Here is a 27892-nt window from a genome sequence, read left to right as displayed (position 1 = left end):
GACCCTAGCTGCACCCTGCCCTTGAGTCACTAGCCCCCGGCCCTCACTCAACCAACTGGAATTGGCCAAATCAGTGGTCAGAGTGTGCCCTAACCCCCTGACCCCAAGCCCTATAAATTCTTTGTTCTCTTGGAACTCGGGGCTCTCTCTTGCATCCAGTAATGGAGGCGGGGTGGGGGGGGAGGGACCAAGTCCCGGGCTTGAATAAAAGACCATTTGCTTTTGCATCGGAAAAGGCTCCCTGGTGGTGGTTTATTGGGGACCCCGAACTCTGGGCATAACATTTGGGGGCATGTCCGGGATCCCCAAAATCCATGAGGGACCCTGATCCGGGGAGTCTGCCTGACCGTGGTACGTGTCTGTGTGTTGTCTGTTCTGTTCTGTGCGAGCTCACTTCTGAAGTCTGAAGTGCCCGAAACGGTCTAGGTGGACACACTGGGGGACCACGGGTGGGAGGAGTCGGGGGATGCCCTGATCCTCCATCTGGAGGGGGGGGGCGCAGAAACCCCTCAATCTGAGACGAGGCGGGTCGCTACTGCCAGTTGGCGCATGGCCATCGTCTAATCTGTAGTTTTGCTTCTGCGGAGTTGGAAGGTTGTTTTGGTTTTGCTTCCATAGAGTTGGAAGACTGTATCTGTCCGTGTTTGTGTGTTTTTTTTTCAGTTTTCTGTGGACTTACTGGACGGACGTTATGAGACAGACTCAAACTACTCCTTTAAGTATTATGGTCGTTTTAAAATCAAGAGCTGGGCCAAACCTGCTTGCCAGTCTCAGGTGTGGTTTTCCCGAACCGCTGGGAACTTGGGACCTTGAAGCTTACTGAATTCGAATGATAAAAAACTTATGTCTTGCATTTTTGAAGTTTATTCTTAAAAATGTTACTGCTTAAGAAATGCTGTATATTTCACTTGCCAGCTAAAAGTTTAAGGTTCGGATTGAATTGGGAAAAACTGTGTGTTGTGGTAGCTAAATGCCTTTGCTGAATGAATGTCTGGTGAAAGTGTGTGAGTGTGGAGGGAGGGGGCCTGCCCTCTCCTCTCCTTTGTGTGGCTCCACAACTTTGGTCAGGCGGGCATCTGAGTGAGGATCTGTGAAAACAGGTCACCCCTTCCCTTGTCTGTCTCTTGTCACCGATCATCATGGGGTCGGGACAAAGTTTGTTTGTGTGGGACTAGCCAATTTACTACAGAGAAGGGGGACTGGACCTGGTCTGTGTAAAGCAAAAGCCACTTTGTGCTGTCTGGCTGTACACATAAGGAAAAACCCTGCTTTAAGGGGAAGACAGTAGAGAACTTTTAATTGCTTTACTCTGAGGTATAATTTTGCTGCATCAGGTTAAAATGTTAAAAATCTAGGATTAATTTAAAGGTATAAGGTTGCAACCCAAAGAAGTTTAACAGAGGCTGGCTAGATTCCAAGATTGCTTAGTTCTGAGATTGCTTATAAAAAAAGCAAGAGAGAAGTCTTTTCAAGTTGACTATTTGCTTAGCAAATTAACAAAGAAGCAAATTTCAAAGAACTTGTTATTCATGGTTTTCTTATCTCTTTGGTGGACAAAAGGCTTACAGCTCCGCATGACGGAGAGATTTACTGCCTGTGACTGTATTTTGTTTAACTTGCTGTTTTCAATTGTTTATTAAAATCCTCATAGAGGACATAACCTGGTCTTTCCCTTCCTCCCTCATCCGGATTCTGAAAGCATCTGTAACTGGATTTCAGATGGTCTCCAGGCTTGCTGTCTGCAAGAAACCTCCCTATGCACCCGTTGTCTTTCCAGGCCGACTCTGTGAGGAAAAGCAGTCGGCCTGGGCTGAGACAAGGGGGGTGGGGGTGTTAGCAGACCACTAGAAAAGTGGAGGAGGAACAAAGATAAGTCCGCAGCCGCCCTGGTGATTTAGAACTGTTTTGCTAGGCAGACTCAGCCCTTGAGAGCCAGGCCATCAACGCCACCATCGCCGCCCAGCTCCTGAACCCCCTGCTTGAGTCCATACCACTGCCAAAGGGCAGCGGCTTCTGGGATTTGCTGGGGTACGCTCTGGCTGGGCCCCGGGGAGACCCTAGGCGGAGAAGCTGGCTCACAGGAGGGGCTGATATCCCCTTCTAGTGCACTCCCTTGAAAGAGGCCTAGTTGCTGCTCTGCCACAAAGGGAACTGGTAGAAAGGCAAGAAAGCAGGGCCCTAAGGGATAACAAAAGGGCAGTCTCCCTGGACCTGGGAGCCATCAGGACTTTGAAATTCTCTAAGAGAGGAGGAGTCTGACTCAGAGACTGGCCGAAATCCAGTTGGGTTAGAAGAACCAGAGGCTGCATATTGAACTTATAGACTGCAGTTAGCTGGGCAGAGGTCCAAGCCCAGTTATATAGGGGTTAAACTACCTGTGTACAGCAAAACAACTTTCTCCTGTGCCAGAATACATTTTAAGAAAATTGAATGCATAATAGACCAGTAAGCTGGGACAAGTAGAATAGGAAAACTGAGCAGAAATCCTATCTTCCCTAAACCAATGGCACTTGGGAGTAAATGCTTTGCATTTGCCTCCCTAAACAAAGTTTAAATCGTTTATGTCAATCTGATTAGTGTCATTTGTTGTCCACACCTAGGGACAAATGAAGTTAGAAAATAAACCTTATTTTGATTAGTTATTTTATTCAGGAGGAGCCAACCCGGTCCCTCCCTGCAACATGAATGATAAAATGTATGTTAAGGAATTTTAAAATTGCTCAAACCTCGCTGCCTTGGGTCCAGTTCTGCATGTGTAGGAAGGGACAGAGTAAAGTTTAGCAGCAGGAGTGAAGAGGCAGGCAGAGCAGGAGCAGGCCAGAAGAAGCTGGCAAGGCCATCCAAACCACCCAGCCGCTATTGGCCAGAGCCGCCTGAGGCAGACCTCCTCGGACTGGCAACAGCTGACTCTGATAGGACAGACTGGGCTTATTCCAACTGGGCCCCCATGAACTGATGGTCAAAATGCAGATCGGGGGCCAGACTGTGAACTTTATGATTGATACAGCAGCAGAGCACTCAGTAGTTACTCAGAAGGTAGCTCCCCTCTCAGGACAGGAAGTCACCATTATTGGAGCTACCGGGACCACAGCCGCAGACTGTTCTGCCGCCCCTGCCGATGTCAGTTAGGCGGCCATCAGGTGGTTCATGAATTCCTATATTTACCAGTTGTCCTGGTCCCTCTAATGGAAGCAGAAACCACTTTTGCCCCAGATGGTTCAGCACAGCCTTGCCTAGGTGAAGAGACTTCTCCAATGATCCTGTCCTTAGCAGTGCCGAGAGAGGAAGAATGAAGACTTTATACCCCCCAGCCACAGGCCCTCACATCTGTTCTTGTCAGGCCCCCATCAGGGGACTCGGGCAGTGTTCCTGTTATCTGCCAACATTCCCAAGACTGTAAAAGTACTTGTTCACTGAAAAAGTGTAAATGTGGATGTTTATTTAATGTTTCTATGTCTACTTAGGTATAAATATTTGTTCATGTAAATATGGAAGTCTACAAAAATATATATATTTAATTTAAAGCTGAATGCTCTGGCTGATAGCAAAATGCCCCAAGCAGCCTCTGGGTTCTTTTCCCAAAGGGTGTTTGCTCCCTGTCAGAGGTGGAATCGGCCTACCCAACAAAATTTCTGTCTGTTTGTTTACTAGAGACTTTGATTTGCTCTGATATTTCTGTGTTGGGTTAAAATTTTGGAATTCTGGGGTAGATTTAAAAATATTTATAGATAAATAGAACCTCCGGTTAGTTTCCTGGTGTATTCTGGAGCAGCCTATTCAGTCTTGACAGAGCCAATGGGACCAGTACCATCTAAGAAGGCACCAGCTCTAAGAGCCACTGGACAAAGTGCCTTTTTCCTTGGACATCAGAGAGGACTGTGGACCTCAGAAAGAACACGGTAACTCATTCGTTTCTAGTCATGCCAGAATGCCTGTACCCCTTACTTGGATGTGATCTCTTACAGAAATTACAAGCCACCCATAAGCTTGTTTGAGATGCCCTGCCAGTGCCATCTCGGATTCTGTACATCCTTTCCAGCCTGGGGACTCGATGTGGGTAAAGAAGTTCACGACCCCAGGACTCACCCCAACTTGAGAAGGACTATACCTGCAGAAAATTGTATAATAGACTCAGATGATGCCTGCATCTTCATAGACATGGCTTCAGAAAGACAAGGACGATTTTACCTTATATAGAAAGGTCAAAGAGTGGACTTTAGTCACCTCCCTAAAATGTTTATATAGCCCTGCCATATCTCATGTTTAGTCGCGGAGGATTTGGCTGCCTGCAGCGGCCATGATGCCAATATTATGTTTCATTGTATTGATATGTTCTATTAACCTTTGATTCTCTTGCAGGTTTGAATGTATGTTGGCTATCCTGGAAGGGGACTGTGTGGGGTGAACCCCAAGAGTAGAGGGTGTCTGGCTGCCAAGAGGGCAGGTGCCCAACTGGGCAAAGAAGAATACCCATCAGGTTTTGGTCTCTATTAAGAGACAGCTAACAGTTGGCAGCCTGTATACTGTCTTGCAGGCCTGCGTGACCATGCCCATGTCAGGAGTGGTTCAAACCTCGGCTGTAGAGAGCTGGGAAAGGCTTATTTGGAATGGAAGGTCTGAGGCATAGTTATGCATTTTTAAAGGACACAGAAAGAAGGTTTAAAGGCTAATTTGAAAGTGTAAAATTTACAAAGGTTATGTATGTAATAAGAAGGAGAAGAGAAATGTGAAAAAGAAATTAATCAAATAGTACAGGCCAGTAAGCCAGAGAGAGTAAATAATTTACATTCTTCCTCCCTAAACAGAGGGTAAATAGTTATGCCAAAGTACTTAGGGGGGATTGATAAAAGAAATCTAACAGTTACTGTTTTGTTATAACTCTGAAAAGTCCATGAAAAAGGACTGACGAGAAAAATCAGAAGATCTTAGAGCATATCAGTGTGTTTTCCTCCTTATATAATTCCTCTGAAATCTGGCAATGCTTAATAAGTCATGGCAATACATTTCTTTGCATGAAATCAATAAGACTGGTTTTCAATAGTGATTTTATTAACCGGAAACTTTGACTGGACTATCATGTTTTAAAGAAACCTGTCTGAGCTCTGAAGCCTTGAAGCCAATAAGAGTGCCACAGGAAAAGCCTGGTATCCTGCTTTGGAGCCCTGAAGATGGCTGGCCCTGGAGCATCAGGCCCAAGCCCTACCATCACTGGCAGTTGGTAAGAGTAGAAGTGGAGCAATAAGGATGCCTCTGCATCCCTGTGGAACCCCCACACACTCTGGGCCATAACGAGTAGGAGGGCTACTGAGATGGGCTTAAAGCCTAGAGCGTGGGCTCAGGTGGAGTTGCTACAGGTGAGGGATTCACCTAACTCAGCAGATACTGCAGGCGGGCCTGATGGCAGCTGGATGGCTTGCCTTCCTGGCCCTATGGGGCACATTAAGATTCAATCATGAGATTCCAGCAAAGGTAGTCAGTTACCATTCTTGTTGTGTTTATGCAAACATCAGGCCAAGTTGAATACAGTAGATAAATTAATCTTGATTTGGCTTTTTGATAGCCATAGAGGAATTTTTAAGAAGAAAAACTCTATTTCAATGGAGGTTATTAAAACTGAAATGTTTTCTTTCCCTCCCACCAGACCATTTGTTACAGTTTGTCTCCACCAGGTCACAAGCCCACCTCCTTCTATGCCCAGGCCTCATCATCCCTGTGACAGACAACAAGGATCTCTTGGCTCTGAAAGAAACTTCTGACCCTCCTCAGCTCGAAGTAGTTACAGAAGAGAATTCAACGCCCATTTTCCCTAAAAGAATTCAGAGCCAGGATCCTTGAGGTAATATAGTAGGCAGTTCGACAGACATGAGCAGAGCCAGGACGATGGGCCAACTGACACTGACTCCCCAGAAGCACAAGGGAACTGGGCTGCAGATGAAGCAGCCCGGGAGGCTGCCCTAAAACCAGTGAGGCCTTTACAGGTTCTAGTGACTCTTCCAGACCCTGAACTACTCATCTCACCAGTTTACTCAAGTTCTTTCAGGCTTTACAGTCTCCCCAGAAAGCAGACCAGAAGCACATCCGAGGTGCTCTGCCTGTATCCAGTTCCTCCCTTCCAACATGGTGACTCTGTTTGGGTAAAGACATTTTCCACCCAAGGACTGACTCCTACCTGGAAAGGACCACCCCCGCGGCAGTCAAGGTCGACAGGCTCCCGACGTGGCTTCGTCACACCGGGCTTAAGACAGCCCAGGCAAAAGAGAGAGTCCAGGACTCTTCGGACCCTCTAGAGATGACATACAACCTGTGGGGAATGTGCTGGGCTGCATATCTGGCACTTTGGCCAGACGGGGCACTCTGTGCTGTCTGTTCCTGGAACACAGAGATAGGAAGGTACTGACATCAGGTCAGGCCTTGAGATATGGTCTCATGGTCCCTCCTCAATATGCTGTGCTCTCTGTTCCAGGAAAACGTAGATAGGAAGGTGATAATGCTATACTGTGTTGGGAACTAATTTCGTAAACAAGGCTTTGTAACTTTGTGGGTTTTGCAGATAAAACGCTGTCACTTTTGCAGTCTGTGCTGCAGTTCAGCCTTTGCTTCGGCAGGGTGCTGTGACTGTGGTCAGCCAGCCCTTGCATTATTAACAGACTAGTCCAATTTGCCAAGGGGTGTATAAAAGTAGTTCAGTTGATAGTTCAGTCCGTCTCATGATTGAGCCCGAAGTTCCAAGACAAGGGGGGATGAAAGGACAGAACAAGACTGATAGCTGTGTCCTTAACCCCTCTTCCAAGAAAAAGCTGCAGAATGTATCAGTTACTCAGCCTGCTCTTATCTCGGCCAATGGGAAAGTGGGCAAAACTAGTCCAAGGCCAAGAGTATGCTAGCCACCCCCCTGTCTTTGTGTAACCAGACCCTAGCTGCCTGCCCTTGCGTTACTAGCCCTGGCCCTCACTCAACCAACCGGAATCGGCCAAATCAGTGGTCAGAGTGTGCCCCCACCGCCCGACCCCAAGCCCTATAAGTTGTTTGTTCTCTTGGAACTCGGGGCTCTCTCTTGCATCCAGTAATGGAGGCAGGAGGGGGACCAAGTCCCGGGCTTGAATAAAAGACCCTTTGCTTTTGCATCGGAAAAGGCTCCCTGGTGGTGGATTATTGGGGACCCCGAACTCTGGGCATAAAACTGGCACAGAGACAGCACCTGGAGGGGGCTGGAGTCGGCAGGGACTCGGGGGGATGGGGCGGGAGTCGGTGGGGACTCGGGGGGATGGGGTGGGAGTCAGTGGGGACTAGGTGGGATGGGGGGAGTTGGAGGGACTGAGGAGGGGCGGGAGTAGGCGGGGACTAGGGGGGGTGGGGGTAGTTGGCAGGGACTGAGGAGGATGGGGCGGGAGTTGATGGGGACTCCCGGAGATGGGGCGGGTGGAGCGGAGATGGGGCGGGTGGAGCGGCAGCGGTGTGTGTGCTCTTTCCCTCAGCTGCTGGGGAAGTGGCCCCCGTGTCTCTTCTCAGCTTCGCTGAGCAGTGTTCAGAGTGTGATTGGATCCCCCACCTCCTCTCCCACAGGTTCCAGGGCCTTTTTCAGCTTCTGGGGGTGCCCACACTCCTGGGCCCCAGGCTGTCCCCGTGGCTGTCCCCGTGGCGGTCCCCATGGCTGCTGGCCGCATAGCGAGAAGTGCCAGCTTCTCTCTGTGTCCAAGTTGCCCGGCAACAAGAGGAGCCCTTCCAAATCCATGTCCTGACTTACAGGTTCTGGGAACATGCTCTGAAGTGTGCGTGTTGCCGGCAAAGTGGCACACATGTGCCTTGTGTGTGTGCGCACATGCGTGCACATGGGCATGTGCTGTGGGCAGGGGCATGCTGCATGCGTGCACTGCGCATGTTGCTTCTGTGTGAGCTGTGTGTGCGCACACACCTGTGCACCTGCAGAGTGAGCCTGCATGTGGGTTTGGGTGGAGCAGGGCCTCCCAGGGTCCTCCATGCAGCCCCTGCTGAGTGGGCGCTCAGCACCCAGGTCTCGGGACCAAGACACGCCCTGAGGGCCAGGACAGAACGAGAGGCGGGTGCAAAGAGACAGAGCTGTTTATGGGGTAGCCAGTGGGCGGCAGGAGGGGCGCCTGGTTCAGGGACGGCTCTGCGGGCTGGCTGGGGGGCAGTGTTCCTGCCCAGGAGGCTTGTGGCTGAGGGGACCTGTGCAAGCGCTGTGCGGGCCAAGGGTGGCTCCCTCAGGCCAGGTGGGTGTCCACGGCCCACTGCCGTCCTGCCGGGGTTTCCCAGCTCCGCACAGTCCCGGGCCGGCTCCAGTGAGCCCCCTGGAAGGACATCTTTTTGGCACAGCCCAGTGGGGCCGGGTCCCGGCCCTTCAGCTTGATGAAGGTGACGAAGCCGCTGTAGAACAGGCTGAGGAGGAAGAGGGCCACGAAGGTGGGCCACAGGGGGCCGGCATCGTCCTGGTCAGCGTAGCCGTCACAGTCCACATCCATGCTCAGGGGGACCCAGGGGGGCGGGGCCAGACCTGGGGAGGAAGTGGGCTGGGTGAGGTTGGTCCTGCAGCCTCCCCTCCCCCACCCCGGGGGCAGTTGCATGCAAGGCAACAGCTCACACAGTCCAGTGTCCACCCTGCCACCCACCAGACAGGCACTGAAACCTGCATTTCTGTGGCCAGGCCCGTGCCCGGCACTGCAGAACCAGGCACTTACAGCACCAATGGGGCAGGGGAACCAGAATGAAACACGAACACATAAGTCAACACACGTGTGACCAGAGATCAAGGGAGGTGCCGGCAGTGAGTAGATGCAGATGCACAGGCCCGGCCCCTGCAGCCTGGCCAAGGAGCCTCCCTCAGAAGTGCTCGGCCCCCGTGCTCGGCTGTGTGGCCCAGTGGCTGACATCGACCTATGAACCAGGAGGTCAGGGTTTGATTCTCAGTCAGGGCACAGGCCTGGGTGGCAGGCTCCATCCCAATGTGGTGCGTGCAGGAGGCAGCTGATCGTGATTCTCATCATTGATGTTCCTATCACTCTCTCCCTCCCCCTTCCTCTCTGAAATCAGTAAAAATATATAAAAGCATATAGGGGGAAACCAAGATGGCGGCATAGGTAAACACCGGAAATTGCTGCCTCGCACAACCACTTCAAAACTACAACTAAAAGACAAAACGGACCTCACCCAGAACCACAGGAAGGCTGGCTGAGTGGAAATTCTACAACTAGAAGGAAAGAGAAAAGCACACTGAGACTCAGAGGAGCTGTGGTGCGGAAGTAAAGTGCAGAGGTACGGAGGCGCACGTGGAAAGGGCTGGGAGCTGAGGACCCGACGCATGTGGAAAGGGCTGGCAACTGAGGACACGGTTGTCTTTTTCAATCGGGAGGGAGTCTCAAGCTCCCGACTGCTCTGACCTCCAGTTCTGGGCGAGTCTCTGAGGACCCAGACTCATAAGGGAGAAACTGGACTGTCTGACATCGGGCAGAACTTGAGGGCACTTTCTCTCAGAGGTGCTTGCAGCGATTACCAGGTCACTGACACCCGGAACCTCTTAGGGTAGGACTGAGGAGCAGCCATAGCTGCTTGCTCTGCCCTGTTGATTCCCTGAGACCCTGCCCCACCCAAGCTCTGTGCAGATGCTTTTGCATATGAAAGGTCTGGCCCCTTGCAATCTGAAAATTACCTGACAAACTGCAGCTGGGTCAGAGAGACCCAGAACTTCCAAGAGAAGGCCCCCAGGCCCCACAGCAGCTTGCATGGCTTCCCAGCTGGCTCCTGCTGGATAGCCTCAGGCAGAGGCTAGATTAGCACCTCCTTAGAGTTCCAAGAGCCAGTGTACCCAGTGGTCAGAGTGGGACCATCCAGATTACAACTCCTCAGATCCATAAGGGACTCACTCAGGGGTCAGACTCAGTGAGCACCAAAGCCCCACTGAAGCAAGTCTTGCCCCAGAAGGGTGTCTCCAGCACAGAAGTTCTTCCACTGCAGACACAGCTGATTCTCACAGCCAATTGGCCTGGAGGTCAATTCCTCCCAGTGTTACCTACAACAATCAAGGCTTAACTACAACAAGACTGTGCACAAAGCCCACAAAGGGGTGCACCAAGAGTGTCCACCTCCGGTAATTGGGGAGGCTGACCCACTGGGCCCTAGAGGACACCTAGCTTACAAAGCCACTCTATCAACACAGGGAAGCAGCCAAAATGTGGAGACAAAGAAACAGGTCACAAATGACAGAAATGGAGGAAAGCAAATGACTGGATATAGAGTTCAAAACCACACTTTTAAGGTTTTTCAAAATTTTTTTAGAAACTGCCAATAAATTTAGTAAGACTCTCAATAAGTCTAGTGAGACCGCCTATAAATTTAGTGAGACCCTCAAGAAATCTAGTGAGACTCTCCAGGATATGTAAAAAGACCAAGTAGAAATTAAGCATACACTGACTGAAATAAAGAATAATATACAGAGATCCAACAGCAGACAAGAGGATCCCAAGAATCAAGTCAAAGATTTGAAATACGAAGAAGCAAAAAACACCCAACCGGAAAAGCAAAAAGAAAAAAGAATCCGAAAATATGAAGATAGTGTAAGGAGCCTCTGGGACAACTTCAAGCGCACCAAAATCCGAATTATAGGGGTGCCAGAAGAAGAGAGAGAGCAAGATATTGAAAACCTATTTGAAGAAATAATGACAGAAAACTTCCCCTACCTGGTGAAAGAAATAGACTTACAAGTCCAGGAAGTGCAGAGAACCCCAAACAAAAGGAATCCAAAAGAGGACCACACCAAGACACATTATAATTAAAATGCCAAGAGCAAAAGACAAAGAATCTTAAAAGCAGCAAGAGAAAGACAGTCAGTTACCTACAAGGGAGTACCCATACGACTGTCAGCTGATTTCTCAACAGAAACTTTGCAGGCCAGAAGGGAGTGGCAAGAAATATTTAAAGTGATGAATAGCAAGAACCTACAACCAAGATTACTTTATCCAGCAAAGCTATCATTCAGAATTGAAGGTCAGATAAAGAGCTTCACAGATAAGAAAAAGCTAAAGGAGTTCATCACCACCAAACCAGCAATATATGAAATGCTGAAAGGTATCCTGTAAGAAGAGGAAGAAGAAGAAAAAGGTAAAGATACAAACTATGAACAACAAATACACATCTATCAACAAGTGAATCTAAAAGTCACGTGAATAAATAATCTGATGAACAGAATAAACTGGTGAATATAATAGAATCAGGGGCATAGAAAGGGCATGGACTGACTATTCTCAGGGGAGAAAGGGGTGTGGGGGATGCGGGAAGAGAATGGACAAAAATCGTGCACCTATGGATGAGGACAGTGGGGGGCGGGGTGAGGGCAGAGGGTGGGGTGGGAACCCGGTGGAGGGGAGCTATGGGGGGAAAAAAGAGGAACAACTGTAATAATCTGAACAATAAAGATTTAATTAAAAAAAAGAAAAAAAAGAGGAGGAAAAAAAAAGCAGCATATATTTGGAAGTGGCAGTTGTGATGAGCTGTGGAAGATGAGATGTTGCCAACCAGACAAAGAGAGGAGGGAACAGCATTCTAAGCAGAAGGAACAGCATTCACCGATGCCCTGTGTTGGGAGAGCCTGGCCAGGAGGACGGAGGGGCCCCATGAGACTGTCGTGAGGACCTGGGATGTGTGGGGGGCTGGAGGCCAGGTCCTGATGGCGGGCGGACGAGTGGCAGGGCTGAGAGCCAGGACACGCGCCCGGGTTGGAGATTGGCATTGTCATCCTGCGGGATTGGGAGGGGGACTTGCCCAGCCATGGGCTGGGTGCCCTGGGCCGGGCAGGAAGTGGGCTGGGAAGCAGCACGCAGGGCAGGTGCGGGGCCTGCTGTGGGTGGCGTGGGCGCGGGAGGTGGGCCGGCACGAGTGAGCGCCAAGGCTTTGCAGTCTGGCAGTTCTAACAATAAAAAGCGGGTACAAAGTTGCTTCTCATTTTATTCTTTGAGTAATTAGTAATTAATTCCTAGCATAAGCTCCAAACTCAGGGGTCCTCGGCGAAATGGAAGTTTAAAGAACAGCGGTCCGTAGCCATGGAGACTGAGAGCCACTGGGGAGCCAGGCTGGGGCCTGGGGCCTGGTGACCGGATCCCTGGTGACCAGCCCGGCAGGCAAGGCCGTCTCCGCAGCCCCGTGCAGCCTGTGGCGCTGTGGACACGGAGTGCAGGTCAGCGGGTGAGCGCTGGGCCTCCAGGATGGTGTCCTGCTCGCGGCCCAGCCCAGCATGCCCACCCCGTCCTACGGTGGCCAGGAGGGTGAGGACGGGCCAAGGTCTGGGTGCTGTGTCTGACGGGGCGGCCTGGCAGGAAGCTCAGAGGGCAGGGTGAGCCCCGGACGCTGTGGGCCCCACCCCGCGGGTTCCTGTCCCCTCCACAGTCAGCATGGGGTCGGGCCCTCCCTTCTGGGTGGACCTGGCTCCCGAGGTGCTGGCCGTGGTCTGGGAAGGGTTCTGGGACCCTGGGGGCCTGGGGAGGCTCGGACATCCCTGGGGGGACAGCGTCTGCAGTGACCACCCCGTGTCCACCCGGGGAAGGCCAGCTCCGTGCCCAGTGACCAGTGTGTCTTCACAGGAAATGGCTGCTCCTCGGGACCTGGTGGGGGCGACCCCCGCTGCCCGCCCTCCTGGGCCAGCACGCAGTGTGTGGACACCGGGAATGGGTGGGACGGACAGGTGTCAGGTCACCCAAATCCCTGAGTGTGGGGACAGCGAGTGCAAACTCCAGATACCCAGTCAGCCGGGTGGGGCTGTCCCGGGGGCGGCACAGACCGCCGGCCGCTTCCCCGCCTGCCCTCCCCCAGCCCTGTGCGGGGGGTGCCTCACCTGCCGTGTCCAGGCTCCAGCTGGCGTTGAGCAGCCTCCCCGAGGCCGTGTGCCTGACCTCGCACGAGTAGGTGGCCGGCGGGGGGCCGGGAGCGGGCGGGACCCGCAGGACACTCCAGGTGCGGAACGTGCTGTTTCCAGGCTCGGCTGTGGGCGCCGCGGTGGCAAACCAAGAGGAGTCCACCTGGCGCGGGCCCTCCTGCCAGGTGAGGAGCAGCTCCGGGGGCGAGAAGCCCGACACCTCGCACAGGAGCCAGGAGGCCTCCCCGGCAGAGGCCTGAGCGCCCGGCGTGGCCAGGACCCGGACGGCGAGGCTGCTGGGCGCCGTGGCAGCTGCGGGGAGAAGGCTGGTTGTGCCCGGATCATGGAACGGCTCTGGAGGACTCGTGTCCTTGTGGGCGGAGGTGGCCGGAAGGGCTGTGGAGAGAGGACATGGGAGGCCCCTGGCTCGTTCCTTCCCTGCTCCCCCTGCTCCGTGCCCCCAGGGACTGGCCTCGGAGAAAGGGTCCAGCATCCAGCTTCCGGCTGGGACCCAGGCCGGGGTCAGGGGCATGGTGACCAGATCCCTCATGTCCCCTGGGTTCAGGGGGTCGGGGCCTGAGGGGGAAGTGGGTGGGTGAGGGGGGTCGCTTGCTAGTCCGCCCGTGTTCGGGGCTGTGGCCTCTCCTGGCCCCAGCTGTGAGGGGGTCTGAGTCTCACCCCGGCCACATCGTCCCTGTGTCGGTGCCCGGAGTGTGTTCTGGTTCTGGTGGGACTCTGTTGGCCTGGTGGCCGTGACCGACTGCCAGGTGCTCAAGGACCATGCGTACGGCAACCCCTCCTATGGCCTAGGGTGTGGACAGCCAGCAGGTGAACGGGCCACAGGCTGACAGCAGGCCAGGAGCACCCTGCTTGTAAAGGGACACGCCGTGGCCGGTGTGGCTCAGTGGAAAGAGCGTCAGCCCACAGACTGAAAGGTCCCGGGTTCAATTGCAGTCAAGGGCATGTAGCTTGGTTGCTGGCTCAGTCCCCGACACTGGCTTGGGCACGTGGGGAAGGCAATCAATCGATGTGTCTCTCTCATATCAATGTTTCTCTCCCTCTGTCTCTCCGTCTCCCTTTCACTCTCTAAAAATCAATGGAAAAAATATCCTCGGGTGAGGATTAACAAAAAAATAAAAATGAAAAGGTAAAGGACACAGTGACAGTGTCCCTGTCCATCTGAAACTGGAGGGGCCCTCCCCAGGGTGTTTCTGGAGGCACGCCCCCCGTGAGAGGGACTGCAGCCGGCGGGCGGTGTGGGCGTTGAGACCGCCGTGGGGCGCCACCACAGGCCAGGGCTCCCTAGGTCTGCCCAGCACATCCCTGCGGCACTGGCCTCCCTCTCAGAGCATGAGGACCCTCTCCTGGCTGGCAGACCATGGGTGCGTCACCACGACCCCAGCGTGCAGGGGGCGCCCTGGGTTTCTGTGAGGGTCAGGGGGTCGGGTTCCACACTCCTGGGTGCTCTGGTAATGAGTCCCCACAAAAGCCTCCAGGACAAGCTCATGTTTCAGCCAGGCCCACAGGGCAGGTGCGTCCGGTGCTGGCCCGGGGCCCTCCTTGTCCCCTGTGCTCCCTGCGGTGTGACCCGGAGGGTCCTGGTGCCTGAGGGGCCTGGGCGGCACTCAGCATAGGGCCTGGCACGTGGTAGGTGCTCAGTAACTGTAAGTTCAGGGCCCTGTCCTTTCTGACCAGAATGTGACTTGAAGACTCCCAGGAGAAGTCATGGCGGGCTGCCTGAAGGAGGCAGCCGAAGGCATGGACAGGCGGGTAGGGGCATGCTGGCAGAGGGGCTCCTCACCTGGGCCTCTGGTGGTGGTGGTGATTGGGGTGAGTTTCTCTGAGAAAGGTGACGTGTGGGTCACAGCGGTGGCCAGCTCAGCCTCGTCCTTCTGGGTTTTCCAAGATGCTGAAATCAGAGGGGCAGTGGGCAGCTGAGGTCAGTGAGCATTGTGGACGCAGCGGGGAGAGGCTGCTGGGTGGACTGGAAGACATGGGTAGGGTAAGGGAGGTGGTAGGGAGGGGCCGGGGTTGAGCTGCTGCCTCCAGGACTCTGGGGACAGGGGTGGAAGGGGCTGGGTTCGAATGCTGGAGCTGGAGTGGCTGAGGGCAGAGTGGGGCATAGGTAGCGAGCTGCTCTGAGGGGTGGCTGTGTGCCCATCGGGGCCCAGTCCCTGCTTTGGTCCTTGAGGTCAGGCCCTGGAAGATGCTGGGACATGCTGGAGGTCACCCACCTGGCCACTGGAAGGTCTTGGACATGTTCTTGGTGCTGCAGCTGTACGGGACAGGCTTCCAGCCGAAGGTTTGGTAGAAGAGGTAGGGGACCCTCTCCCCAAATTGTCCCATCAGAGAGGTATTTGCGGGCAGCTTCTGTTCTCCTATGTGCCACGTGGCTGAGTCAGACCCCGTCACCAAGCAGGCCAGGGTCACGGACCCACCTTCTTTTGGGGCCTTGCACTCCAGGACCATGGGGAGCACAGCAAGCACATCTGGAAGACAGACAGGTGGTGCTTCTGAGGCCAGGCACTGCCCAGGGCACAGGGCAGCATGGGAGAGAGAGGCCTGGTCCTGGGGGGCCTGGCAGAGCCCTGGAGGGGAGGCCCAGACAAACCCCGATCCCCTTGCTCTAGGCATCTCCTGTTCTAACCCACCCCATGGAGCCACTGGGGGGTGGGTGGGGGGTACCCAGTTCAGGATGTGCCCAGGGTGATGGGCCTGAGGGCCCCACCTGCCCGGCAGGGCCGGCACAGCATGGCTGGACTGTGTGCCGTCACCGGAGCAGCAGTGAGGTCAGCCCTTCCTGTCCCCAACTCCTGCCTCCAAGGGCTCTGCTGCTGGGGCCCGCCTGTCGGGGACTTTGGTCTCAGAGGGGGTGTTCAGCACTGTCCTGGGGAGGTGGGGCACAGCTCCATCAGCCAATGTGCAGGCAGGTGCCACCCTGCACATGCTTCAGGCCTGGACCCTTGCAGGGCTGTCACTCATGGAGGCTGGGTTCTGGGACTGGCCGCTTTCTGTTGGGTTGGCTCACAGCTTCCTCGTCCTTTCTGGGGGGACCTGGGGGACCAAGTTGGATGGGCCCACATGGGGCTGAGGGCACTGCTCTATCTTATTTTCATGGCGCTTTTTCTCCCAGCCCCCACCTCCTCCCATGTCTCTGCTCCCATATTGCCTGTCAGTACTGGGACAGGGCCACAGGTCCCTGTGCTCTAGCTGGCATGCAGGCTTTCGGGCCGGGCAGTGGCACCGTGCCCTCTCATTGGGTCCCTGATGGCAGAGCCCACCACCTTGCTCTCCCAAGAGTGTGGTGACCCTGTTCTCATCTTTTCTTGGGCTTTCTCAGCAGGGCTATCTCCCCTCCCCATGAAGTAACCAGGTCCCCTTGGAGTCAGGTAACTCCAAATCCCATAGGACTTTGTCCTCACAGGATGGGGACTTGGATACAGAGACACACACTGGAAGAGGCCACGCATGGAGAAAGCTCTACAAGAAGACATTAGCAGCTCCCACAGCAGCAGTGGGGAGGGCCTGGCCACCCCCTTATAGCCTGGGACCCCTGGCCTGTGACCCTTGACCTAGACTCCCAGCCTCCAGGTCTGAGACAGTGAATTTCTGCTGTTCAATCCCACAGGTCTATGGGGCTGTGGTACATCTGACCGTAGAAAAAAAATGTGGACTGTAGTGCCAGAAGTGGGGTGTGATGTTACCAATACCCAGGAGTGTGGACGTGGCTTTAGAACTGGGTGGTGAGTGGATAGCTGGAAGATCTGAGGTGAGGGTTAGAAAAACCCAAACTGGGGAGCATTTGAGTTCTTGCTTTCCAGCATTATAGTCATTTGGGCTCAAATAAATTCTTATAAATATTGTCTACAGAGGGGGCATTGGAAGATGGTGGTGCAGTAGGGAGATCTTTCTCCCACCTCCTCTCAGAATCTAACTGGAATTGAAACTAAATTGGAGAATATTCATCCTGAAATACCAGGTGAAGACTGGCTGGAGAGGAGACTTTTAAACAAGGAAGGGCAGAAACCAACTTAAGACGGCACCTGTACAACAGCTCAGATGATGTGGTCATGGTTGAGCCTCACAGTTTGCCAGCCCGAGAGGAGACCCTGACCACAAATGGGACAACAATAATCAAGATACAATGACAACAGAGGAGCCCAAATAACACACTAAAGGGTCACTCCTAGGGCATCCATCTCAGGATTTCAAGGAGACAGCACCATCTGGGTCACACAGGATATATACTACAAAAGGCAACACCACAAAGACTGGGAGTTGTAGCAGGTATATCTAATACACAGAAACAAAGAGACAACTAAAATGGGGAAACAAGGAAACAACCCCCAAATGGAAGAAAATGAGGAATCTTCAGAAAAAGACCTAAATGAGATGGAGGTAAGCAATTTGTCAGGCATAGAGATCAGAGTAACGGTTATAAGGATGCTCAGGAATTTAGTAGGAACTACAAGGAACTTAGTGGGAACTACATCAACAATGACAAAGAACATAGAAACCATGAATAAGAACCAGCCAGAAATGAAGAATAGTATATCCAACATAAAGAATACACTGGAAGGAATTAAAAGCAGGCTTGATGAATCAGAGGATCGAATCAGTGATTTGGAAGACAAGGTAGGAGAAAACATTCAATTAGAGCAGCAAAAGGGAAAAACGACTTAAAACACTGAGGAGAGTTTAGTGGGACTTTAGGTCAACATGAAATGGAATAATATCTGCATCATAGGGGCACGAGAGAGAGAAGAAAGTGAGCAAGGGATAAAGAATCTGTTTGAAGGAATCATGACAGAAAACTTCCCTAACCTGGTGAAGGAAAAAGCCACACAGGTTCAGGAAACAGAGTCCCAATCGAGATGAACACAAAGTGACCCACACCAAAACACATCATAATTAAAATGGCAAACATTAAAGGCAAAGAGAGAATTTTAAGAGCAGCAAGTGAGAGTCAATTACCTACAGGGAGGCTACCATAAAGCTGTCAGCCTATATCTCAGCAGAAAAACTCAGGCAAGAAGGTAAAGTATTCAAAGTAATGAAAAGCAAGGATCTGAAACAAAGGCTACTCTATCCAGCAAGATTATCATTCAAAATTGAAGATGAAATAAAGAGCTTCCCAGACTAGAAAAAGACTAGAGGAGTTTATTACCACCAAACCAGCATTGCAAGAATGCTAAAGGACCTGGTGCACAAATTTGTGCACATTGAAAGGAAATTAATTAGGAGAAATATTTAATATCGCTATTCACCCTTTCTCTATAATAGAAGTGTCAACCAAATTCATGATTGACAATGACAGATCGAAACACACGCATGCAATTGGTGCCAGTGAGAGCTTTATATGTATCACGCATGCAGAAGTCAACTTAGCCTTCTATATATATATGTAATCTTGCTTAACTAGACCTGCTTTCTGATATAGCTAAACTTTTTTCCAGCCCAGTGAAGCACCCCAACTTCTCTTTCAGGTAATTCTCAACAACACAGCAGTAAATATCAACATGAAGCAGATTATTATTGTAGATCCTGCAGGGAGAACAAAGGGTAAAATACTTAATGCAGCAGTGTTTGACTATATTCTGCACAGTGAGGAAATCTGAAGTCATGTTCAAGGTCCACTATTTCTTACTTCTTTTCAGTTGGGTCAAGTTTCTAAACTTTCCAAATCTCCATTTTCAGGCTAATGAAAATAGGATTCTACGGAGTCTCCTCTATACCTACTCCAGGACTTCTGTGAGGATCAAATGAGATGAGGCACGGGAAAACGCATCACAGACATTTGGTTACAGTGTAAAGTGTTTCCACCTGGCTATAAAGCAAGTTGTGCTCCTGGGCTGAAGAAACTGCAAGGAGGCTAGTCATCACTAGGGAGAGGAAGCTGGGCATTGCTATGTGACGTCATTACCCAGACAGACACTTAGCATATTAGCTTTTTATATATATACTAGAGGCCTGGTGCATGAAATTCATGCACTTGGGCGGGGGGTTGTCCCTCAGCCAAGCCTGCACCCTCTCCAATGTGGGACATCTCCCTCACAATCTGGGACTGCTGGCTCCTAACCACTTGCCTGCCTGCCTGATTGCCCCTAACTACTTCTGCCTGCCAACCTGATCACCTCCTAACTGCTGGATGAAGGATAAATGATTAACGCCTAACTGCTTCCCTGGCAGCCCAATCACCCCCAACTGCCCTCCCCTGCTAGACTGATGGCCCCCAAATGCCCTCCCCTGCCAGCCTAGTCACCCCAGTGGAGAGCAGAAACTGGGACCCACCCTCCGGCAGGGATGAGGGAACTCCAGCTGCAGGTGTGTGGAGCAGCCACCGGACCTCCCGCCCCTCCATGGGGCTGTAGGGCTACCAGACTTCCTGCCCCTCCATGGGGCTGTGGGGCCGCTGGACCTCCTGACTCCCACGGGGCTGTGGGAACTGCGCCAGCAGGAGCATTGAGCAGCCGGCCCCGCCCCCGCTGTGTGCGCCACCATCTTGTGATGGTGATACAGTGTGAGGTTTAATTTGCATATTACTTCTTTATTATATAGGATATATATGGCAATAAATAAGTACTTATCAATAATAACCTTAAATATAAATGAATTAAATGCTCCAATCAAAAGACATAGGGTAGCTAATGGAAAAAAAAATATGACCCATATATATGCTATTTACAAGAGACCCACCTCCAAACAAAAGATTCATACAGATTGAAAGTGAAGGGATGGAAAAGAATTACCAAAGCAAATGGAAGTGAAAAAAAAGTAAGTGGGGGCAGAAATACTGATATCTTATAAAATAGACCTCAAAAATGAAGGCCGTGCCGTAACTGGTTTGGCTCAGTGGATAGAGCGTCGGCCTGTGGACTGAGGGGTCCCAGGTTCAATTCCGGTCAAGGGAATGTGCCTTGGTTGCAGGCACATCCCCAGTGGGGTGTGTGCAGGAGGCAGCTGATTGATGTTTCTCTCTCATCGATGTTTCTGACTCTCTATCCCTCTCCCTTCCTCTCTGTAAAAAATCACTTAAAAATGTATTTAAAAAAATGAAAGCCATTACAAGAGACAATGAAGGTCGCTACATAATAGAAATGGATCAATCAACCGGAGGATATAACCCTGGTAGACAGACATATATGCACCCAATATAGGAGCATCTAAAAATATTAAACACCAGCTGGAGGACTTCAAGGGAAAGATTGACAGCAAACATTTATAGTAGGGGACTTTAACATCATGCTGAATTCACTTGATACATCTTCCAGACCAAAAAAATCAATAAGGAAACAGTTACTCTACATGAAACACTATATCAGATGGATTTAATTGACATTTACAAAACATTTTATCCCAAAGCAGCAGAATATACTTTCTTCTTAAGTGCACATGGAACATTGCCAAAGATAGACCACATCCTAGGACACAAAACAAATTGTTACGAGTTCAAGAAGATTGAAATTACATCAAGCATCTTCTTAGATCACAATAGCATAAAACTAGAAATCAACTACAATAAAAAACCTAAAACATTCAAACACATGGAGGCTAAATAGTATGGTATTAAACAATGAATGAGTTACCAATGATATCAAGGAGGAAATAAAAAACTTCCTGGAAACAAATGAAAATTTACACACAACAACCCCAAATTTATGGGACACAGCAAAAGCAGTCATGAGAGAGAAGTTCATAGCATTACCTGAAGAAACAAGAAAAACCTCAAATAAACAATCTAACCCCACAATTAAAAGAATTTGGAAGAGAACAACTAGAATAGCCCAGAGTAAGTAGAAGGAAGGAAATAAAGATCAGAGTGGAAATAAATGACATGCAGACTAATAAAATCAACACAAAAGATCAATGAAACCAAGAGCTGCTTCTTCAAAAAAAAAACAAAAAACAAACAAACAAAAAAAACAAGATTGATGACCATTTTGCCAGACTAAAGAGGACCCAAATAAAATCAGAAACGAAAGAGGTGAAATAGTAACTGACACCACAGAAATATAAAATGTTGTAAGAAAATACTATGAACATCTCTATGCCAACAAACTTGCAACCTGGGCTAAATAGACAAATTCCTGGAAACATACAATCTTCTAAAACTCAATCAGGAGGAATCAGAAAATCTGAATAGACCAATAACAATTAATGAAATTGAAACAGTAATTAAAAAAACTCCCAAAAGTGCTGGACCAGATGGATTTACAGGAGAATTTTACCAAACACTCAAAGAAGAACTAACACCTATCTTCCTCAAACTATTCAAAAAAATTCAAGAGGAGGGGAGACTTGCAAGCTCTTTTTATAAGGTCAGTGTTATCATTATCCTAATTCCAAAACCAGATAAAGACACTACAATGAAAGAAAATTACAGGCCAATATCCCTGATGAGCATAGATGCTAAAATCCTCAACAAAATATTAGCAAATCAGATCCAGCAATATATTAAAAAGATCACACACCATCACCAAGTGGGATTTATTCCAGGGATGCAAGGTTGGTACAATATTAACATCCAGAAATCAATGGCATTTGAAAGTCAATAAATGTGATACATCATATAAACAAAATGAAGGATAAAAATCACATGATCATATCAATGGACACAGAAAAAGCATTTTAATAGGGATTGCATTGACTCCGTAGATTGCTTTGAGTAGCATGGACATTTTAACGATGTTGATTCTTCCAATCCATGAACATGGTATGAGCTTCCACTTGTTTGTATCTCCCTCTGTTTCTTTTTTCAATGCCCTATAGTTTTCTGAGCACAGGCCTTTTACCTCCTTGGTTATGTTGATTACTAATATATATTTTTGTTGCAATGGTAAATGGGATTTTTTGAAGTTTCTCTTTCTGAGAGTTCATTATTGGTGTATAAAAACACCATTGATTTCTGGATGTTAATTTTGTATCCTGCTACTTTACTAAATGTATTTAATAAATCTGGAAGGTTTTTGGTGGAGTCTTTGGTTTTTTTTTTTTTGATATATAATACCATGTCATCTATGAATAATGAGAATTTTACTTCCTGCTTTCTAATTTAGATGCCTTTTATTTTTTCTTCTTGTCTGATTGCTCTGGCTAGAACTTCCAGTACTATGTTGAATAAGAGTGGTGAAAGTGGACCTCCTTGTCTTGTTTCTGATCTTAAGGGAAATGCTTTTAGCTTTTGCCCATTGAATATGGTGTTGGCTGTAGGTTTGTCATATATGGCCTTTATTATGTTTAGGTATGTTCCCCCTGAGAGTTTTTATCAAAAATGGGTGCTGGCCCAACTGGTGTGGCTCATTGGTTGAGCACCGACCCATGAACCAAGAGGTTACCAGATCAATTACTGGTCAGGGCACTTGCCCAGGTTGGGGGTTCAATCTCCATTTGGGGCATGCAGGAGGCAGCCAATCCATGTTTCTCTCTCATCGATGTTTCTATCTCTCTATCCCTCTCTCTTCTTCTCTCTCTAAATTCAATAAAAACATGTATTTTTAAAAATGGGTGTTGGAGGGTGTGAGGCTTTTAGAGCTGGAGAAGGTTCCCCGGAAGCCTGAACTGTGCCCTTATTGCTTACCATTACCTGGTGACTACTCTTGCAAGAGCACAAAGATTGGTGAACAATCAGCAGGACAGGTCAAAAGTGGATGACAGAACTGCTAGCAAGCATTCTACTGTCAGTTGTCTGTGGAAGGGCAAGACTGGAGTTTGAACGAGTTCTTGGCAGTGGAATAGAGAGAAGTGTTCAGATTTTACAGAAATTTAGAAGATCAAGTTTAGAGAAATAATATCCTTGAATATGGCTGCCAATGGGTAGGCAGACTGCAAGATAGCGTGAGAGGAAGAGAACAAAAGGAGAGCATGTGGACCTACGGGGAGTGTATATTTGTGGGTTAGGGACAGCTATACTCCAAGGGACTGTTGGGGACTGCTGTACCGGGGTCCTCTGACCAGGCAACCTTCACTGCTGCTGAAATCTCTCTCGGAGTGACCATATCTGCCATGGAGACTGCACCATTTTGAAGGGGAGAGTGGCTATCATCAGAAGCCTATATATCCTGAGTCTCTACAACCACAACACCCAGCAACCAGCTGAGAACCCAGGAACTCCAGATCTCTAGCAGCACAAATATGTGGACTCGGATGAGCTCTGCACCTTCTCATGGAAAGGTCAGATTTTGTCTAGGGAAAGGAGAGAGAGAGAGAGAGAGAGAGAGAAAGAGAGAGAGAGAGAGAGATAACCAGACACTGGGAGAAGAGAGATCATGGGGAGACAAAGAAACAGCCGGCATATGAAAGAAAAGGAAGCATCACCAGAAAAGGAAGTAAACGAAATGGAGGCAGGCAATATGTCAGCGAAAGAATTCAGAGAAATGATCATAAGGTTGCTGAAAAGAATGGAAGACAAATTCAACAATATGTGTAAAAACCAAGACGAAATGAGAAAGAACCAAGAAGAAATGAAAAATGACATTGCTGCTATAAGGAACTCAATAGAAAGCATCAACAGTAGACTAGAAGAATCAGAGGACAGCATCAGTGAGCTAGAAGATGAGGTAGGAAAAAATACTGAAGCAGAGCAACATCTAGAAAAAACTTAAAAAACAGGAGAGCCTAAGGGAACTCTGGCACAACACAAAACGAAACAACATCCACATAATAGGGGTGCCAGAAGGAGAGGAAACTGAGCAAGGAATAGAAAGCCTGTTTGAAGAAAGAATGACAGAAAGCTTCCCTGATATTGGGAAGAAAAAACTCACACAAATTCAAGAAGCTCACAGAGTCCCAGACAAAATGAACCCCAAAAGACCAACGCCAAGGCACATTACAATTAAATTGGCAAACACCAACGACAAAGTAAGAATCTTAAAAGTGGCCAGAGAGACAGCAAGTTACCTACAAAAGATCCTCCATTAGACTGGCGACTGATTTTTTAACAGAAACATATCAGGCCAGAAGGGAATGGAATGAAATATACAAAGTCATGCACAGGAAGGGTCTGAATCCAAGAATACTGTACCCAGCAAGGCTATCAATCAAAATCGAGGGTGAAATCAGGAGCTTCACAGACAAAAAAGGACTAAGGGTGTTTATTACCACCAAACCAGCAATGCAAGAAATGCTAAAGGGTCTGCTGTAAAAAGAAGAAATAGGAAGAGAAGAAGGAACACAGGCGCAAAGAATAAAAATGGCAACAAACAAGTACTTAGCGATAATAACTTTAAATGTAGGTGGATTAAATGCCCCAATCAAAAGACATAGAGTAGCTGAGTGGATAAGAAAACATGACTCACATATCTGCTGTCTACAGGAAACCCACCTCAGAAAAAAGGACTCACACAGACTGATGGTGAAGGGGTAGAAAAAGGTTTTTCAGGCAAATGGAAATGAAAAAAAAGCTGGGGTAGCAATACTTATATCTGACAAATTAGATCTCAAAGTGAAGGACATAACAAGAGATGAGGAAGGCTACTTCATAATAATAAAGGGAGCAATCTAACAAGAAGAATACAGGAGCACCCAAATACATAAAAAAACCTCTGGAGATATTGACAGCAATACAGTTCTAGTAGGGGACTTTAATACCCCACTATCACAATTGGACAAATCCTCTAAACAAAAAATCAGCAAAGAAACAGCAATCCTAAATGACTCACTAGATCAGATGGAACTAATTGACATATTCAGAACATTTTACCTCAAAGCCACAGAATATACATTCTTCTCAAGTGCACATTGGTCAGTTTCAAAGATAGACCATATATTAGGTCACAGGCAAAGTCTCTTCAAATTCAAGAAGATAGAAATAATACCAAGCATCTTCTCAGATCACAATGGCATAAAACTAGAAATCAACTACAATAAAAACAATAAAAAAATCAAACACCTGGAGGCTAAATAGCATGCTATTAAATAATTACTGGGTTACCAAAGATATCAAAGAAGAAATAAAAGTCATCCAAGTAGGAAAAGAATAAGTAAAACTATCCTTATTTGCAGATGACATGATACTATACATAGAAAACCCCAAAGACTCCATAAAAAAACTACCAGACCTAATAAATGAAGTTGGCAATGTACCAGGATACAAATTAACACCCAGAAATCTATGGCCTTTTTATACACCAATAATGAACTCACAGAAAGAGAAATGAAAAAAAACACACAATCCTATTTACCATTACACCAAAAAAAGTAAGATACCTGGGAATAAACTTAAGCAAGGATGTAAAAGTCCTTTACTCGGAAAACTATACGACACTGAAAAAATAGACAGAGGAAGACATAAACAAATGGAAGAACACCCCATGTTCATGGATTGGTAGAATCAACATCATTAAAATGTCCATACTACCTAAAGAAATGTACAGAGTCAATGCAATACCTATTAAAATACCAATGGCATATTTCAAAGATCCAGAACAAATTCTCCAAAAATTCATCTGGAATAAAAAAAGACCCCAAATAGCCACAGCTATCCCGAGAAAGAAGAACAAAGTTGGAGGATCACAATACCAGACATCAAACTATATTACGAAGCCACGGTTCTCAAAACTGCCTGATACTGGCACAAGAACAGACATATAGACCAATGGAACAGAATAGAGAACACAGAAATTGACCCAAAACATTATACTCAATTAATATTTGACAAAGGAGGCAAGAGCATTAAATGGAGTCAAAACAGCCTCTTTAATAAATGGTGCTGGGAAATTTGGTCAGATACATGCAAAAAAATGAAACTAGATCACCAACTTACATCATACACAAAAACAAACTCAAAATGGCTAAAGGACTTGAATGTAAAATGGGAAACCATAAAAACCCTACAAGACTCCATAGGCAGCAAAATTGCAGACATATGTCATAGCAATATCTTTACAGACACAGACCCTAGGGCAAGAGAGACTAAGGAAAAAATAAAGAAATGGGACTACATCAAAATAAAAAGCTTCTGCACAGCAAAAGAAACCATAAAAAAACACTAGAAAGCCCACTGCATAGGAGAACATATTTGCCAATGTTGTCTCCGATAAGGGTTTAATCTCCAACATTTACAGGGATCTCATACAACTTAACAAAAGGAAGATAAACAATCCAATCAAAAAATGGGCAAAGGACCTAAATAGACACTTTTCAAAAGAGGACATTCAGAAAGCCAAGAGACACATGAAAACACACTCAAAGACACTAATCATCCGAGAGATGCAAATCAAAACAACAATGAGGTACCATCTCACACCTGTCAGAATGGCTATCATCAACAAATCAACAAATGACAAGTGTTGGAGAGGATGTGGAGAAAAAGGAACCCTTCTGCACTGCTGGTGGGAATGCAGACTGGTGCAGCCATTGTGGAGAACAGTATGGAGTTTCCTCAAAAAACTAAAAATGGAACTCCCATTTGACCCTGTGATCCCACTGCTAGGAATATATCCCAAGAAACCAGAAACACCAATCAGAAAGGACATATGCACCCATATGTTCACAGCAGCACAATTTACCATAGCTAAGATTTGGAAACAGCCTAAATGCCCATCAGCAGATGACTGGATTAGAAAACTGTGGTACATCTACACAATGGAATACTACGCTGATGTAAAAAGGAAGGAATTCTTACCATTTGCAGCAGCATGGATGGAACTGGAGAGCATTATGCTAAGTGAAATAAGCCAGTCGGAGAAAGAAAAATATCATATGATCTAACTTATTTATGGAATATAAAGACCATTATAAACTGATGAGCAAAAATAGATACAGAGGTGGAGCAGCCTCGAACAGACTGTCAAACTACAGCGGGAAGGCCGGGGAGCGTTGGGGCGAGTAAAAGATCAATTGAAGGACTTATATGCATGCATATAAGCACAACCAATGGACACAAGTCACTGGGGGAGTGGGGTGAGGGCATGTGCCGGGGGGTAGGGGAGACCTGGGGGAGGTCAATGGGGAAAAAAGGAGACATATATGTACTACTATTTGTAATACTTTAAAAAAGAAAATAAAAAAATGGGTGTTGGATTTTGTCAAATGCATCTAGTGATATGATCATGTGATTTTTATCCTTCATTTTGTTTATGTGATGTATCACATTTATTAACCTGCAAATATTGTACCAGCCTTACATCCTTGGAATAAATCCCACTTGGTGGTGGTGTATGATCTTTTTAAAAAAATATATATATTTTATTGATTTTTTACAGAGAGGAAGGGAGAGGGATAGAGAGTTAGAAACATTGATCAGAGAGAAACATCGATGAGGTGCCTCCTACACACTCCCTACTGGGATGAGCCCGCAACCAAGGTACATGCCCTTGACCGGAATCAAACCTGGGACCCTTGAGTCCGCAGGCCGACGCTCTATCCACTGAGCCAAACCGGTCAGGGCTATGATCTTTTTAATGTAATGCTGGATCTGATTTGCCAATATTTTGTTGAGGATTTTAGCATCTATATTCATTAGGGTTATTGGTCTGTAATTTTTTTCCTTTGTAGTGTCTTTATCTGGTTTTGGAATTAGGATAATGCTGGAATCACATAGTTCACAGATCTAGAAAAACAATTCAAAGAATTTACATGGAACAACAACAACAAAAAAGACCCCTAATAGCCACAGCAATCTTGAGAATTAAGAACAAAGTTGGACGGATCACAAAAACAGATATCAAACTATACCACGAGGCCACTGTAATCAAATCAGCCTGGTACTGGCACAAGAACAGGCATATAGATCGATGGAACAGAACAGAGAACCCAGAAATTGACCCATGCCATTATGGTCAACTAATATTTGACTAAGGAGGTAAGAGCATGCAATGGAATCAAGACAGTCTCTTCAATAAATGGTGTCAGGAAAATCGGACAGATACATGCAAAAAAGAAAAAAAAAAAAGAAACTGGATCACCAACTTACACCATACACAAGAATAAACTCCAAATGGATAAAAGACTTAAATGTTAGTCACAAAACCACAAAATCCTGGGAGAAAACATAGGCAGTAAAATCTCAGCCATCTCACGTAGCAGAATTTCACC

General features: G+C 48.0%; 3 gene segments (V, D, J or C); all 3 read right to left on the bottom strand.

The window, feature by feature from the left end:
• Positions 1–27892, bottom strand: part of LOC138999217 (Ig alpha-1 chain C region-like) — an 89818-nt gene that overhangs the window by 44786 nt on the left and 17140 nt on the right.
• LOC139008765 (immunoglobulin gamma-1 heavy chain-like) overlaps positions 1–27892 on the bottom strand; it is a 56009-nt gene that overhangs the window by 14308 nt on the left and 13809 nt on the right.
• The window catches only part of LOC139008756 (Ig delta chain C region membrane-bound form-like), a 33008-nt gene continuing 13177 nt past the window's right edge, over positions 8062–27892 (bottom strand). Inside the window, 4 exon segments of the C gene segment in view lie at positions 8062–8512; positions 12839–13255; positions 14661–14768; positions 15094–15348. Of these exon segments, the coding sequence occupies positions 8223–8512; positions 12839–13255; positions 14661–14768; positions 15094–15328 (1050 nt within the window).

This window comes from Myotis yumanensis, unplaced genomic scaffold, assembly GCF_028538775.1.
Source record: "Myotis yumanensis isolate MYYU_CA2020_CCGP unplaced genomic scaffold, mMyoYum1.0.hap1 SCAF_1, whole genome shotgun sequence".
Taxonomy (NCBI): Eukaryota; Metazoa; Chordata; class Mammalia; order Chiroptera; family Vespertilionidae; genus Myotis; species Myotis yumanensis.
Note: the sequence above shows the minus strand (reverse complement) of the source record. Positions and strands in the feature narration are given on the sequence as shown.